This window comes from Limulus polyphemus, unplaced genomic scaffold (assembly GCF_000517525.1).
Source record: "Limulus polyphemus unplaced genomic scaffold, Limulus_polyphemus-2.1.2 Scaffold3588, whole genome shotgun sequence".
Classification (NCBI taxonomy): Eukaryota; Metazoa; Arthropoda; class Merostomata; order Xiphosura; family Limulidae; genus Limulus; species Limulus polyphemus.
This window is the reverse complement of record NW_013669198.1, coordinates 10,899-27,403: the sequence shown is the minus strand read 5'-3', so window position 1 is coordinate 27,403 and position 16,505 is coordinate 10,899. Positions and strand designations below refer to the sequence as shown.

Here is a 16,505-nt window from a genome sequence, read left to right as displayed (position 1 = left end):
AATTTTGAAAAGAACAGGCTTTATGTTTCTTAAACTACGTGCATTTATGAAAGTTCTTAAGAAGTTCAAAACTTTTAACCAATAGTTTTATTGTTGGAATGACATATAGCAAGACTTGCATTGGCTACTAAGAAAGTTAGTAGCCGGTAGTCATCGGGTTAACATGCCAGGAGTTAGATAGTTCAAAGAGGTATTGTATGCTTTGTTGCAACTTGGGAAAAGCTAAATAGTTTAAGGATTTTTTTGAATGCTTATAATTTGTTTTAACATGTCAAAAGCTAGTTCAAGAAATCATTGTATACCTTGTAGCATGCCAGAAGCTATAGATAGCTCAAGGAGCTTTTGTATACTTTGTTGAAACATTCAAATATTAAATAATTCAAGGAATTATTGTGTGCTTCACTACAGTTGTTTAGTGCTGTCTGACCTTGTTATTCATATTTCTCTTAAATAGTTATTGAAATCAATGCCATCTTCAGAAAAGACCAAAGATTCAGAAAAATTATCATGTTCAGCACCAGCTTCACCATCTCATTCTCTTGAATCATCATGTTCTATAGTCCATCAGCCACTGGCTACTCGTGATCAAGGCTTTGTTCTTGCTCCAACCCCAGCACAATTACGTAGAGCCCCAGGTAAACCTCTCACTACCTTAAGTTCAACATCCAAGTCTACATCCAATCAGTCAGTACGTCCAATACTTCAAAAAGAAGTAGCTAGCCCAAGAAAACCGATCCTAAAACGCAATTTTGATGATGGAATGGATAAGTATGTTTCCTGCATTTGGTTGTATTTGTAAAACTAATTATCAGTAAGTGTTAAATATACTGGAGTTTTCTTATTTATTTTAAACATAGCACATTAGGAAGTACTTTATTTTGATGTAACAAATAATTATATTCCATAAAACATCATCAGGTTCTCAATACCTAATGTGTATTTATCTTTTCTTGCTATAAACTTGTATTGTTTTTTTTATTATTATTATCAGAAACAACTGAAACGATAATAATTTGGTTGACTTAAGAAAGCCATCTCTCACCACTATCAGCCTATGCATTTCAGAGTTATGTGTATCTTTGTCAGCCTTAATTATTGCACTTTGGGGATGTTATGTAGCACCACAAACTTCATGTTAATGTATAAAATGAGCATTGAGTCAGTTATTATTTAATTTTGTTTGTATAGTTGATAGCTGTCTTGTTGTGCTGTTAGTTTAGAATTTCTTTTAAAAGTAAGAATAATAATTATAACTTCTGATCAGAGTAAGCTATGTACTTAGAGTGAAACTCAAAATCAACCTGGCCATCAGTAAAGCTAACTAAATATACTTTTTTTATGTTTGATCTTATAAAGATTAGAATGCATTGTTCCATCAATTAGGCTTCCTCACTATTTATGATATATTTGGCCACAATCCCAATAACATCCCATGAGGTTCAGCCAGTTTAGGAAATTTTGTTTATTCCTAAGTACATATTTTAACCCTCTTGCTATGGCCATTCTTTTCTGTGCACCTCACAAGGTCTAACTGAGTTACATTTCAAATTTAATTAAGCTACGTTTTTATCACAGTATATGAATAAACTTGGCATAAAACATAGCTAATAATTAAAATTTTAATATTATATAAGTTTTAAGTTCTTAACTTTATAAGGCAATATTTAAAAAACCTGAATTTTTCCTAGTTTGAGAATTGTTACATTTGCTCTCTAGGTATGCCTTCTTTTCTAATTTATTTACCACCCCCCTGAGAAGTACAAAATTAAACAAAAATTACTCATTATGATGTTGTCATTTCTCGGGCAAAGCATAATTGTTAAGGCCTTCAATCTTATTTGGTTAAAGAGCCATAAAATGGAAAATCAGCTCACCTGTCAAATCCTCTCTTTCAGAAATTGCCAATAGTTCTCTCTGACGTTTAATACTATAGTATTCATAACCAATATAAAGCCAAAGTTTTAATCTATCAAATGATGTATTATATTACATTGTTTTCTGTACAAAGAATTGTCTGTTTCACTTTCAGTTCAAACTTTATTCCCATGAGAAACACAGCAACAAGCTTATTGATTTTTAACAGCTCTTGTTGCATAGTTGGAAAGCCAGAAAAATGTGTGTGTGTGTGTTTTTCTTACAGCAAAGCCACATCGGGCTATCTGCTGTGTCCACTGAGGGGAATTGAACCTCTGATTTTAGCATTGTAAGTCCAAAGACTTACTGCTATGGTGATAGTTATAGGACAATGTTTACTTTTTGCATGTTATTATTCTGTTCTTTGGTGCATTATTTAATTAAATAAAAATTATTTAGTGCAGTAGTACCATTAGTATAAAAAAAAAATGTGGATAAATTTCATCGACAGTCAACAGCAAGAAAAAAAAAAGACCCAAATAAATACTATATTTCTTGTTTTTCATCTGTATTCTTTATTTAGTATTATAAAAGTAACTAAAATGTAAAAATTAAAAACTTTTTAGGTTAGATTAGGTAAAATAAAGAACAATAATGATAATAATAAAAATATTTCACAAGGTATACTAAGTATAGACAGATGTATGCAGTTTAAAGCTATTTAGGATAAACAAATGTTGTTTCTTGTTACAATTTGAAGTCATTCTAGAAAGAAATGAGCAATCAGAGAGACTACATACCCCCACCTCATTGCTTCTTTTCAAGATTAAATGAATTTATATTGGATAACAGAAAATTTCACCTTCGAAAACTCAGAAAATCCTTCTCAGATCCAAAATGATCAACAATCCAGATGATTTTTTGTAGTGTGATGAGGAGTCTCACTTTAATGTGCCCGTGAAATTTGGTACAAATCCAATCACATTTTACAGAGTTATTAACTGAAAACTGTGTAAATGCTCTATCTCCCCATTATAAAAATGCTTCAAAGTGATCCAGAATCTGGACAAAATTAGGAGAGGACTCTCCCATACTGACTTCCCATCTTGTGTAAAATCTTTGTGTACATTGGTGTATTAGTTTTTGAGATAGACATTCAGAAACACAGACACCCCCCTCCCCCTCTGGGGGATAGGGTAAAAAAGGGTAACTTAGATTTAATTCAAATTAATTGAACGGTAGTTATAAGATCGAGCAAGTCGATAAGCCTCGTATAAAGTTAGGTTTGAGAAAATAACAGATAAAGTATAAAGTTTTATGGGAAAAAAAGTCTGAAACTTATTTAGGATGTTTTATAGATTATGCAAATAAAGTTAGAGATATTTCAGATCAAGAAAAGTATTTTCAATCTTAACATTAAAATCACTTTGCACTGGAAGCAGTGAACGCTTTCACTCCATATATTCATAGAAAAATGTTTAGGGATAATATTTCATTAATAACTCTGATTTTTTATTTACAAATGACTCTTAATACTTACTGAAAGCTTGCAAAATTTCATGATGATACACAAAACATATTGGAAGTTATAGTATGGAAACTAAAGGTCACTTTGGGGTCAGTTTTTGGGTCGAATCAACTGAAATCGTAGCAAGAGAGTTAAGCCAGCAGTGCAAAACAATGTTTATAATAAAAGTAGAATAATATGCAATAAGTTCAAAATAAAAAAAATATTGACATTCGGTATACTAACAAACATAAACAACACTGTTATTGAAAGATAAATAATATGGTATACCTTACTTAGGAAACACAGGAATATTAGCTGTTGGCTTGAGCTATTGGTGAAGAAGTAAATATCTTGCAAAGTTGTAACATATAGCTTAGTAATATCACAAGCCTTGAGAACTGATGCAAAGTATGATATATACTTAAAAAATGTTTAGACCTTTCAATTATGCATTTCAAAACATAACTAATACATAATTAATTAAAATATAAAAGTTAGACCTAAATACAGTTTAACCCTTTCACAACAAGTACCTCTTTAAACCCTTTTCTGCACAAGTCACTGTGTTATATTCAGAATTTAATTGAATATCAATGTATGTAAATGAAATTAACATTATAATGGATGTTATGATTTAAAGTTTTATGTTATCAAAGTTTAAGTTTTTTACTTGAAAAAAACCTTAAAAAACTACTTGAAACTTCAGATGTATTGTCATATGACCAACGAGCTCTGAATATTCTTCATTTTGCACTCTATATCTTTAATAATGCAATGGAAGTTGAGTTGATGTATGTCTTGACTATAAGATGCTTACATAACTTTTTGACTCATACATTTCAACCCCTGACAGGTGCAATGCCCACCTTCAACAGATTTGTTTGAGCTTTATAGCCTACATGTAGATGTTACATACATATGTGTATAGTCATTAGAAAGAGCTCATTTTACAGTATAATCTAACAATGGTGATTTTGAAATTTGTGCACAGTTGTCATCACAAAGTACATGTAACTGACTATAGTATTGTTGGTTGCTTCATCGACTATAACACATAGGGCAAGATTTCATGATTATTTGAACTAGTGGCAGAATGTTTGAGATTTTCTGCTCATAGACATGAAAACTATTGCTAATTAATATTTGGTTTTTAACAATTTATAAAAGATTGTATGCACAAAAGAAACAATTAATATACTGGTACCATATTTTATTAGAAGTTTGTTTGAGTTTTATTTCTTGAAAATTCTGTTTTTTTGCATTGAAAGGTAATGAGTTATTTGATGACATAAAGAACAGTTGTAGAAACATTTTATATATTACTAATTTACTTTTGCGTATGAGAACCCTAAACACATTTTACTTGTGGTATATTCTGGTTTTCCCCCACAAGCTAATTCAATAATACAAATCAAGGAAACATAAAAGAAAGTTCCAGCCGGGTGGTGGTCCGTTGCAATTTATATATATATATATATATGTATTAATGAAAATTAATAACTTGTAAACATTACTAAATCAGAAACAAAGACATTTCAAATATTAAGCGTGATGACCACTAATTTTTGCTTCAATTACATTTTAGTGTGGTGAATTTGCAATTTATTTTAAGATCAAAACATACCTGTACAGTTGGCCTAAAAGCCAGGATTCATGCTTTTAGAATACATCCATTGTCTAATGACGTTATGTGCTAGCTCACTTTGTTAAAATAAATTTTGTGATAAAATGTATATTCTTAAAATTAATATCAACAGATATTAGTTACCATAATTAAAGTTAAATTTATACTCCATTTAGAAGTTATGTGTAACATTTTCAAAAAGTTCCCCTACTAACTAACTTCATGGGAGGACAGATTTCTCCTTAAGATTTCATAGTTTAAAATTACAAATGGAGTTTTTGTAAAGTCAAAAGCAACTGCCAAAGTAACTATTTCATCAAAATAAACAAGCAAACATGAGAACTAATATGATTAATATATTGACCATGGTGTATTGAGATTATTTGTTGGCACATGACTAAGAAAGCCTTATGATGTAGTAATTAAAAAATCAGAGGTTTACAATCCATTTCAGAAAGAAAGCAAGCTTTGTGTCAAATATATTACAAAAATGAAAATAATCCCAGTTTTCAAACAATTCATTTTTGATTTCATTAGCTGTACAAGTCTGGTAATTACCAAAAGAAGTACAGTTAAGAGAATTTTATAGTTTTGGACATCAAAATAATGATTTTAAACTATTTTGAGCTAGAAATAAGTAAGACTACAAATTCTATACCAAAACCAATACCTCTATTTAAACATTTTATATGTAGCTTTTATATTGTGATTGATGAAGTGGTAGAAATCAGACAGAATTTTTTAAGTGATGTCATTTACTTTTGTAAAATGATAAGATACAGGAGATACTAAGCTAGAAGAGGTTAAAGTTATAAATTTTTTTGTTGCAACTTTATATGTCTGTTCTGTCTCACTCTTAACTCTGGTATATTTGGTTATTACTATTTCAATGAAATGAGATCTGGATCCTCTTTTATCAGCATTTCTTTAATTTATTTAATATCAACTAAGTGGTTACTAATTTTGTAATTTTATTATTTAAAGTGAATGAAATAATAACTATATTCTTTGTTACTAGGATCTTAGAAAAAGTCAACTTTGAAGCTAGGTTTGCAAAGCTTCCAGAATTTGAGCCCCACAGATCTCCATCTGCTACAGCATCTGTTCCAAATTCTCCCATTGCTTTTGCCCAAAGTTACCATAGGCAAAATATATCTACAGGTATATAATTGTATTAAGTATTATATAAGTTTTAAACCAGAATTTTTTTTCTACAAAAGTGAGCCTAAATGTTTTTATTTTACCGTGGATAATATTTATCTAAATGTTATTGTATTTTATCATAATTACTGTCATAAGTTATCATCATTTTAGTTTGTTCTTCATAATTTTTGTATGTCATAAAATTATAGTTTTCCTGAGCTCTTACTAGGAAACCTGAGACTGCATAACTATCATTGAGTTAGTTTCAAACATCTTGAAAAATTGTCATATGTACATATCCTTTGGTTAATGTGAGTTGTATTTTTAATTACCTGTACAGAAATATCTGTAATATTCATTATATATTTTTGACAGACTGACTATTTCACCTTTACTTTGTTTCCTGAAACTTGTGTCTAAGTTATTATAGGATTCAGCTGGAAATCCTGGATATTCTACTATAAGCTGAACTACATCTTTGTAAGTTTGAAATAAATACTAAACACAAAAACGTAGTTCCTATCAATTTGTAAGCCACAAGTTTTAACCCAAAGTCAGAAATTCCTTGTCAGAACTACCTTGACAGCTAGGAAATTTCAGGTTTTAAACCGTATGATATTATTTCCAATTATACTGACTTCATAAATTCCATGTACTATAGACTTTGTTGAAATAATTAAGTGGTTTCAGCATGGAATTAGATTTTAATTCCAAAAGAGTTGAGTTCTGTACAGTTTGTAGCCATATTTAAAAGGTTTCAGCATGGAATCAGATTACTAATGCCAGAGTTTAATCCTATAAACTTTATATAACCATACTTAAAAGGTTTCAACATGAAACCATACTTTCATAGTACCAACAGAACTCAGTGCTGTAAACTTTATAACCATATTTAAAAGGTTTCAGCATGGAGCCACACAACTAATTGAAAAACTTTCCAGTCCCACTGGAGGTCAAAAATAAATCTTTATTGGATAGTATTTCCATAATGTGGCTAACTTGATGATTGAAATAGTTTAAAACTTCTTTCCTCATTTGATCAACAAATTATCAAATATGTGAATGACTAAGTAGGTTTCATACTTGTGGGACAAGTAAAAGTCTCAATTAGTAGTATTGATGGTAAATCAAACTATTCACTGAGTCAACTTAATGTTTGGGTAAATAAATACTTCAGTTCTTTTTTATTACTGAAACATTTAACATCTATTTTATTGGATTTTAGTAACTGATATATTTAATAGTTCATTTACTACTGATTCCATAAACACATTTTCCTGGAATTTTTGTGTGGAATAATTATATCTGTTAGAAATTGCAATTTGCAATATTTAGTTAGTCTCCATGTTTTTATTTTACCAGTAATTTTGTTCTTTGTGACTTTAAATTTCATCGACAATATCAATCTCTGGAGTTTGACTGTATTTTGGAACTTTGTTGGGATTATTAGCACAGTTGATTTATTAGTTTTGTGTGGTAAGTACTTTATAACTATATTAAATATTTCAGAATATGTGTTAGTTTCTAGAGCAAGTGTATGTTTCACAGTTCTTATTTGTATAAGCCTAAAGATTTGTTAGTTTTATTAATAAGTCTGAACATTATCTACAGAAAATGAAAATGGAGAAGGAGGAACCAAAGGTTCTACTAACTATTCTGGTATTAAAGGTGAAATTCAAAGAACTCCAAAAAGTGCCAAGTGTGAAGGAAATAAATTCTTTGGGCCAAATTTCAACCTTGATGTGGAGAATCATTCTTATCTGAAAGGTGGAGATCTCTTTAAAACATTGCTAAGTTTTTGAAAACATTTATATTCAACAAAAGACAGTAATTAAAACCTCGTTAATAAAATACTTGTATTGTAATTAGATGTTATTCCTAAAATAACTTAAACCAGTTTTTACAGATTTTGATAATGCAGCATTTGTGTACATTTAATGAATCAAATGATATTAATTATTGAAATATTAAACAGAAAATATGATCTAGACAAAAAAATTAAACATATTATGTAATCCTTGGCTTTTAGAACTAACAGAGGAAGTTTATTCACCTCGTACACCTAAGACACCCAAGACACCCAGTGATGGAGAAAAAGGGCAGTCACGAAGGATTCTAGACCAGCGTAGGCAGTTGGTTTTACAGTTGTTTCAAAAAGAAGTGCCTATCCAACAGGTAAATGTTATAAATATTAATTTTTCTTTTGTAATCTGTAAAAATATATAAGGTCCATTTTCTTGATTGAGTTTTAACTATTTCCTGATGGGCTCGTTATAAAGTACACGAGTTTGTATACACATTTGCACACGTTAAGTATTTATACTCTAAATTTTAATGCAGAATGTGTATCTTCACAAAATTTGGTAGACTTTTAGTAAACATTACAAGTCTTTTATATACCAAAAATCAGATTTTTATAATAAAGTATTTTTACTAAAGATTTGTTTGTGAATATATTGAGTCTGTTTTGTTACTAGTCCGAGTGCGAAGTGATTTTCATATTATGATTAAAAATTTATTCTTTGTCCCAAAAATCTCAAATATCATTTGTGTAATCTGTACAACCTCTGAAATACATTTCAAATGTTTGTTTTCAGAATGAAGAAGAGTTCATTCAGGGTTAATAACCTTACATCTTTTCCAGCTAATAACATTTCATATTTAGTGTTTCACATTTGTTGATGTAAAAACATTATTTTGTTTGTAATTTTTTTAGTATGTGTATGTATTTGAAAAGTGGTATTTTGGCCAATATAAATGGCCAGACAATCTAAACAAGCAATCTCACAAATAACATGGACTTATGACAATATAAATTATGAATTTTGGGGTGGAATAGCATTTGTATGAACACATAGTTCTAATATCAATATTTTTGAGATCCTTTGGATATTTTCTGAGATGTCATTAATATATGAAAATAAAATTTATTTTTCATATTCAGTATTATTTGTTATTGACTTATCTTTGATGCAGGTTTCATCTTTTTCTGTTGGATTTTTGTAACTCTGTTTGGGTATCTGTTCCTTAAAATATAACTTTGGTTATTTTTAATTCTTATACTTGGTTTGATTTTTTACTGAGGATTAAACTTGCTACGTGTAAAAAGGTTTGAACTACAGATTATTTATGACAATTAGGTGATGAAAATTAAGATATAAATGTCTGTAAGTATGTGTTGGTCTATAGTATACACCATTTTCAAGTTTTCATTCTTCCATGTGAGTGAAGAGAATATCAGTAAATGTTCTCTTTCTACTATAAACTGAATGTTGTTTGTTTTGTTTATTTAAGTGAGAATGAAACATGTCAACATTATCACTATCTAACACAGTGAAAAAATTGCTAAAGTAGTGTCGTCATATGACCACTGATCTACGAATGGAAATGATTCTCTCACTTTCTGATTTTTACATTACTGCATTTGCCATGACTGATGAGTGTTGGAGAGCTCACAGCTTTGTCATGAACTTTTTTATAACGTTGAATGTTATACATGAATTAAATTGCTTCTAAACAGAATTTTACCACTTGTAGAATGTTCTCAATTTTTTACATCTGTCAGATAGTTTACATGTTCTGCAGGTAAATGGTAGCACACAGTAATACTAAATCAAAGGATAATATTATTTCTCCAAGGTTAATCTTAAGATTCAAGTGAATTTTTTCATATTATAACCATTATTTCCAGTTATTGGAATGATTGTTGACTGGGTCAGTGGTTCCCAACCTTTTACCCACTGAGGACCAACTAGTTGCAATCACAAAATTTCATTAACTGCTTTGTACAATATTAACTTTTTAAAAGCGCTTTTATATTACACTGTAAAACAATATACTTCAGTAGCAATATTCCAAAATGTCTTTTTTTTTCAATTGTTTTGTGGACCAGGTGAAATCTCCTTGTAGTCTGGCACTGGTCCATGAACCAGTGAAGGGGAGTTGATTAAAGACACAAAAGGCCTCAATAGTGTATTATTCTTATGTAGTTTTAGGAGTCTATAGAGCAGTGAGAAGCAAGATGATTCATTGCTGTGTTTAAACAGGTTTTAGAAATCATGCTTTGGTGGTACAGTAGTTAAATTAAGGTGTCTTGATACTAGCACTGTATGTAATTTATATTGTAAAAGGCTTTGTCATGTTAAAAGCCCACCCCTCTATTCTGTAACTTTTAATAATCCATTTAATATATGAGGATATTGGTTCCCCAGCACCTATATCAACAGCTGATCTGATCCTGGAAATTTGACCAATATGTATTCATATAGGTCTCTTTCTGGTTGGTCCTAATATCTTAGATTGATCCATATTTCTTTTTTTTTTTCCAATGCCATTAAGTACAAGGGATATCCACATGTTTTATATTCTAAATTCCTATTCTGAACACATCTTTATGACCTGAATGTATGAATATTTTGCCTTGGAAATAGGGTCTGTCAAATACATTTCCAAAAGTGATAAATTTACAGTGGCATCGTACTATCTACAAAATACCAAACAATGTCAAAATCTAGTTCTGATGCATTATGTTCTACCTTGACTTTATATCATTTGTGGTTGTCAAGTGACTTACTGACTTGCATTTTAATATAACATACTCAACCTTCTGTATAACCATTAAGAGTTTTAAAAAAAATGTTATCCCACCCCAAATACCCCATTAATATTGCAACTTAAACTGATACTACTTGTGAGATTTTTGTTTAGATAGTCCAGCCATTTATACTGGATAAACTGCCAGATGTTCCAAATATAAAAGAGACTTCAAACAAGGTAATTTTTTAGATCATTGATTGCACAATACACTCTGAACACAAAATGTTATAAACTGGGAAGGATGTAAGATAATTGATCACAAGCATAACCAAAATATTCTAATTTTCTTGAGTCTTTGCACATAAATACAAAGTTAAAACTCAATCAAGATAATAGACCTTACTACATCTTTAGCCAAGACTTACGTTTATTAAATAAAAACTAAAACTGAATAATTAATAATTGTAAATTATTCTTCAACTTATTATAATTTTAAGATCAGTTTTATAAGTTCACTATAGCATAGTTTCTTCAGGAAAAGTTTGTTATATCTATCCTGCTTATTTGGTACGTATGCTACATGCCTTTCTTGTATCATGTTTCTAAATCTTGTTAATTCTCACAGTTTTGTTCATATTTTTACATCTCTGAAGAACAGAATCATTGTTTCTCAAAATGTTGAAACAAAGTTGTATTTTTTTCTGCATTTACTTAATTAGTGTAAAAATAACAAATATATTGTCATCATATTTGAACTGTGAAAAATTAAAATTAAAGTTGTGTTATAAGAACATAAATTACTTCATACAATTTTTATTTTTCGTACATATTAAGAAAAATTATAACTATTTTCTTTGCCTATTTTATGTTGCTTAGGTTTACAGAATTTTTAGAAAGATTTAACCCTTTCACTGTGTAATTAGATTTCACAGTCAGTTCCCAATCAGTGTCATTTCTCCATCAAACAACATTGTAAATTAGCAATATATTTCACTGTATTATGCATTATGATATATAAGATACACTTACATTGCATATCTTAACGTAATGGCATCAATAATGTACCTAAATTATGGAAAAACATAGAGTTAATATGACAATCAGCTGATATCTTCATTTGCTGGTTGAGGCCCCAGCTGAGGGATTGTGTATACTTGTTTCCAGTCATGCTTTCAGATGCAGATGTTGAGCTAATGTGGGGATTGCTTACATCTAATACTTCTTGCACATCTGATTAGATTTAACACAAACATATTCACTTCATTGTGTTGTTAACTATGTGTGAAAAGAGTTATTAAGAAATTGTATGTGAAACGAAGGAATCATCAATGAAATTAATGACATTTACAATCTCTTTAAGTTAATCACTTAGGAAGTTACAAAATGATATGATTAATAAGTCATTGGGCAAATACAGGTTAACCTTTTTGTAATTAACCCCTATTATTGATTCTTTGAACCCTAATCTGTTACAGATGCCCTTCTTTGATAATGCTTTTATTTCAAAATTGTAAGAAAATCTGTAGAGTCATTCTGTAGTTTTGCCGATTTATGTCAGATCTTTTCCTAAACATCTTCAGAAAAAAGGAAAATAATCATGTAATACACAGTCTAGCTGAGTAATATAATTTCTGTTATAGTGAATCATTAAAAAAATAAAAAAATCTTATACTTTTCAATTTTACCTGGTGAAATGTAAATTATTGACATTTTTCTGCTGTACATACTTTTAGAGTTTTTAATTCAAAGTAGAAATGCATTCATATACCATGTGTTTAAATTTTCTGTTTATGGAGTTTTCTGGCAGTTCATAGGTGATTCAATTATACTAAAAGCTTTCAGACCATAAAGCTCATCAGCTTGACTGAACTCTAAAAATTAATACATCTCTTCTGTCATCAAAAGTCAATGAATTTTTTTGGTGGTCATTGAGCTGATTCTAAATAAGCTAGAACATTTTGTAGTTCATAATAATTTTTTAGGTTAGTTTCCTTTGGTTGGCATTTACAGTGCTGGAAATTACTTAACTTTGCACATTACCAGCAGAACCTGCATCATAGTTTCAAGTTGATTAGGCAGCTTTACCATTTTTGAAAATTTTTTGAAGACATGATAACACCTTTCATTTGCTTTGTACAGTAAGGAAGACACAATTCTTTGGTGTACATACGTTATATTTTATCTTTTTTAAACTTCCTTAACTAAAAATTTTTAATATTGTAGAACAGCTTTCCTGCTTTGGCATACAGATTGGCCTTGTGGATTCTGTTTCAAACCATCTGTTCACTTCTGATATGATGCATAACTCCACTCATGTATAAAGCTTCTTTTGATCTTGGACTGCCCTCTAATGCATTAGAAATCTAAATTCTCACTTAATGTTGAGTACTCTTGGTATTTCTGTATTGGCCAGCTCAACCTTGGTTCCCTCTTCTTGAGCATTTGCAGATGTCACCTCCTCTGTCTCCATCGTTCCTCTGTCAACCTCATTTGGATGTCTTTCATCCCACCTTACCCATCCTCCAGCTTCACACTCAGCTTTTGACTGGCATGGGTCTGATACAGTGTGTTACTTCTCTTCTTTCATGTTCTGTCCATTCTTCTACTGTGTCAGTTTACCAACGCTGTTGGTCTACTTTTCTTTATTCTCAATCGAATCCTGATCCCCTTCTGTGTTGTGTTTGGGCATTACTTCCCCTTTCCAGAGTTCCTATTCCCATTTGTTTATTTCCTGGGATCTTGCTGTTTCTCTTTATCTTTCTCCAATCACTCTTAGGGGTTGGATTTGTCAGCTTATTTGGTTAATCTACTCTTCTATTTCCAGCGAAGGGCATCATCTTTATCATGTCTTCTCTCATCAAATTCACCACATTACTATATAATTGAATGCTCATTTTCATTGCCCTATGGAGGAGATTATCAAGACTGGTATGTGGATTACTATTAATACTTTTGTATTGCATTTGTTTGTATCCTTCACTGGCAGATATAGTCTCCCTCCAATGACAATTCTACATGCTTCAGTTCAGTTATGACATTTGATGTTCTTGTTCAGTTTTTGCAGGGGTCTCCCTTCTGTTAGTTCCTTATTGGGATCCTGTTTTGTGGTAGATGTTGTCTGGTCAGGTATGTTAAGATATTTCTATATCTAGTCTAAAACCCGCATCTGCTACATTTACGGTGTAACACACACTGTTGAGATGGGGTGTTCTGCAAGATCACTAGTGGCTTACCTAGTCATGTATATTACATCATATCTATATCCAATTCTTTAAATGGTGGACCATCATTCATGCGCTATCATGAGTAAAGCAGAAAGGGATTGCTGCTCATCCCTTGATTGAATCAATTGGGAATGGCCTGCTTTTCAAAATAGGGTTTCATATTGTACATGAAAAACTAAATCTTCAAATCCAATGATTTTGTTTACATTCTTCTGTAATTTTATCATTACAGAAGACCGGTAGTGAGCATTTTCCAGTCTGTTGAGTACAATAAGACATTATGTTTTAACCACATAAACTATAAGTGAGACATTTGTTAGAGGAATTTCTAATGGTAACGATTTATCATATTTCTTACTGTATTGGGTTTACAATCTGCTCACCCTGGTCACGTAATCCATATTTCTCCTCTATTGAATCTTTGGCGCTGTCCTGCACCTCATAATACCAAGGATGGGATGTGGAACCTCGTCTTTATTGTTGGGGTTGGACTTTCTGCCACATCTTTTAAGGCTTTTCCATTATTCGTTAGGTACTCGATGCTGCCTGTTTCACAACATTTCACTTCTTCACTGGCAAAGGGCATACTTGTTCCAGAACTGGTGCAGTCCCCCTCTAGTGTTCTTTCATACAGTTACCACACACACTTGTTAGATTCTTTGGGGACGCTTTACCTAGGGAGTCTATTATTCTTTCTGTTACACTGATCCCTCCACCTACTCAATGTGGAGTTCTAGCTTTATATGTGAGGGGGTCTATTATTCTTTCTGTTACACTGATTCCTCCACCTACTCAATGTGGAGTTCTAGCTTTATATGTGAGGGGAGGTATGTATTGTATAGGAAGTTATCATTTTCCTACACTGAAAATAAATTTTCAATAGATACCTCTCCTCACATACTTCCCACCCTTCCTCTCCACTTCTAGTGTTTATCTTTTTTCATGGTGTGCCTAATCTCAAAAGTGAGGTACACAGAATGTAAAACCAAGGGAGCCAGCTGCTCAGGGAGTGTGTGTCATGCTGCATTGGTGAAGGGTTGTCGCATGCACCAGGCATGCTAAATTTGCAGTGGGAAATGAAGGGTATAAAAATGCTAGTACATTAGGTGAGAATTAAGATTTTTAAAGAGAAGTTTTATATGTGAGAGGAGACAAATATCTATTGGAAATCTATTTTCAGTGTAGGAAAATGATAAATTACATACCATCATCTTCAGTAGTGGAGCCTGTTCTGTATGGGTATAGCTAGCCAGAATCTACATAGTGATCATCTGCTTGTGTTGTAGATTATGCCTTAGATTCTTTATTCTGCTAATAATGCTTTGAGTCTATTTGAAACAGCATGTTGTGATTGGCTGGCTTTTATATGTCCAGTGGCTTTCCATATAAGTTAAACATCCAAGTCTTTTCTATGTGGTTTAGCCATTGTTCAAGAGCAATTAAAATAATTTTGAATTCTGTACTACACCTCAAAGTGAGACAAGAAGATATGAGGCTACTGAATAACTAGTTATTTGCATTTTGGATATCATGATTGGTGATCATATGTTTGATTTTCATAAGAATGAACTGTTGGGAGAGGTTATTGACATTATTTTATAACAGTGATCTTGCTTTGTCATAGCTGTAATATTACAAATTCTTATTATCCTTTATTTCATATGTAAAATTTTCTTGTGCACTTGTGTTCATGCAGCTCAAGCCACAGCTGCATTTCAACATCAACACCGTGACATTTTCCCCACCAAATACAAACTCCAGTTAAAAATTCGTGAAGTTCGTCAGAAGTTGATGTCAAGTTCCAGTGTCAATTCTGCTAATCCTTCTACTCCAACATTGGGTAACCAGGCTGAAGTCGAAAACTTCAACTCATCTCCAGGCAGTCCAGCAACTTCACAAACACTACAGACATTAATGCCACCACCATCTGTGTCAAAGACATCCTCCAATCCTTCTACACCCTCACATTCACAAGGACAACCAATATTTGGTGAAAAATAATCATTTTGTTTTCACAAAGTTTTGTGATTTTTTTTTATTCACTGAACATTTTATTTCTTTATCTTCCCAAATGTTATAAGTTATTGTTGAATTTAGTGGCAAAATTTTAACCACATAAACTATAAGTGAGACATTTGTTAGAGGAATTTCTAATGGTAACGATTTATCATATTTCTTACTGTTGGTCACTGAACAGTAAGAAAAAGTGTCAAGTCCATAGGATACGTCTGGGTGTGATATGGTTTTTGTAATACATTTCCTTGAAAGGATTATTTAGTTATTGATGCATGTAGATTACTACATATTGTAGCACTTTTTTGTCACTAATATTTGACCATTTTTGAAACTTAAACTAGTTTAGAAAGGTTCAAGATATAAATTATCTTTGGTTTCATATAATTTAAGTGTTTGCTAACAGGAGGCATGTTTAAAAAATATGAAAAAATTTTGATAACTGTACAAGTCATTAGTTTCTTATTTTCATCAGCTCTTCCTTTGTGTAGATGCCTGTTATTTTGTCACGTATTTTTTAATATTGATCATTACTATCTGTTTTTGCATAAGTGTATCAACTACAATGGAATCTTAAAGAGATTATTTTTAGTTTAAAACT

The 16,505-nt window shown here is 31.1% G+C and overlaps 1 protein-coding gene across 5 annotated transcripts in view; it reads left to right on the top strand.

Annotated features, from left to right (window-relative positions):
• LOC106469640 (protein capicua homolog) overlaps window positions 1–15,762 on the top strand; it is an 87,111-nt gene extending 71,349 nt beyond the window's left edge. For all 5 annotated transcript variants that reach the window (XM_022398216.1, XM_022398215.1, XM_022398218.1 and 2 more), the window contains 5 exons: window positions 455–768; window positions 6,007–6,149; window positions 7,743–7,898; window positions 8,161–8,306; window positions 15,588–15,762. In XM_022398216.1, coding sequence (XP_022253924.1) covers window positions 455–768; window positions 6,007–6,149; window positions 7,743–7,898; window positions 8,161–8,306; window positions 15,588–15,656 — 828 coding nt within the window. In that variant the 3' untranslated portion in view covers window positions 15,657–15,762. The remainder of the gene's footprint in view (window positions 1–454; window positions 769–6,006; window positions 6,150–7,742; window positions 7,899–8,160; window positions 8,307–15,587) is intronic.
• The last annotated feature ends 743 nt before the right edge of the window (window positions 15,763–16,505 follow it).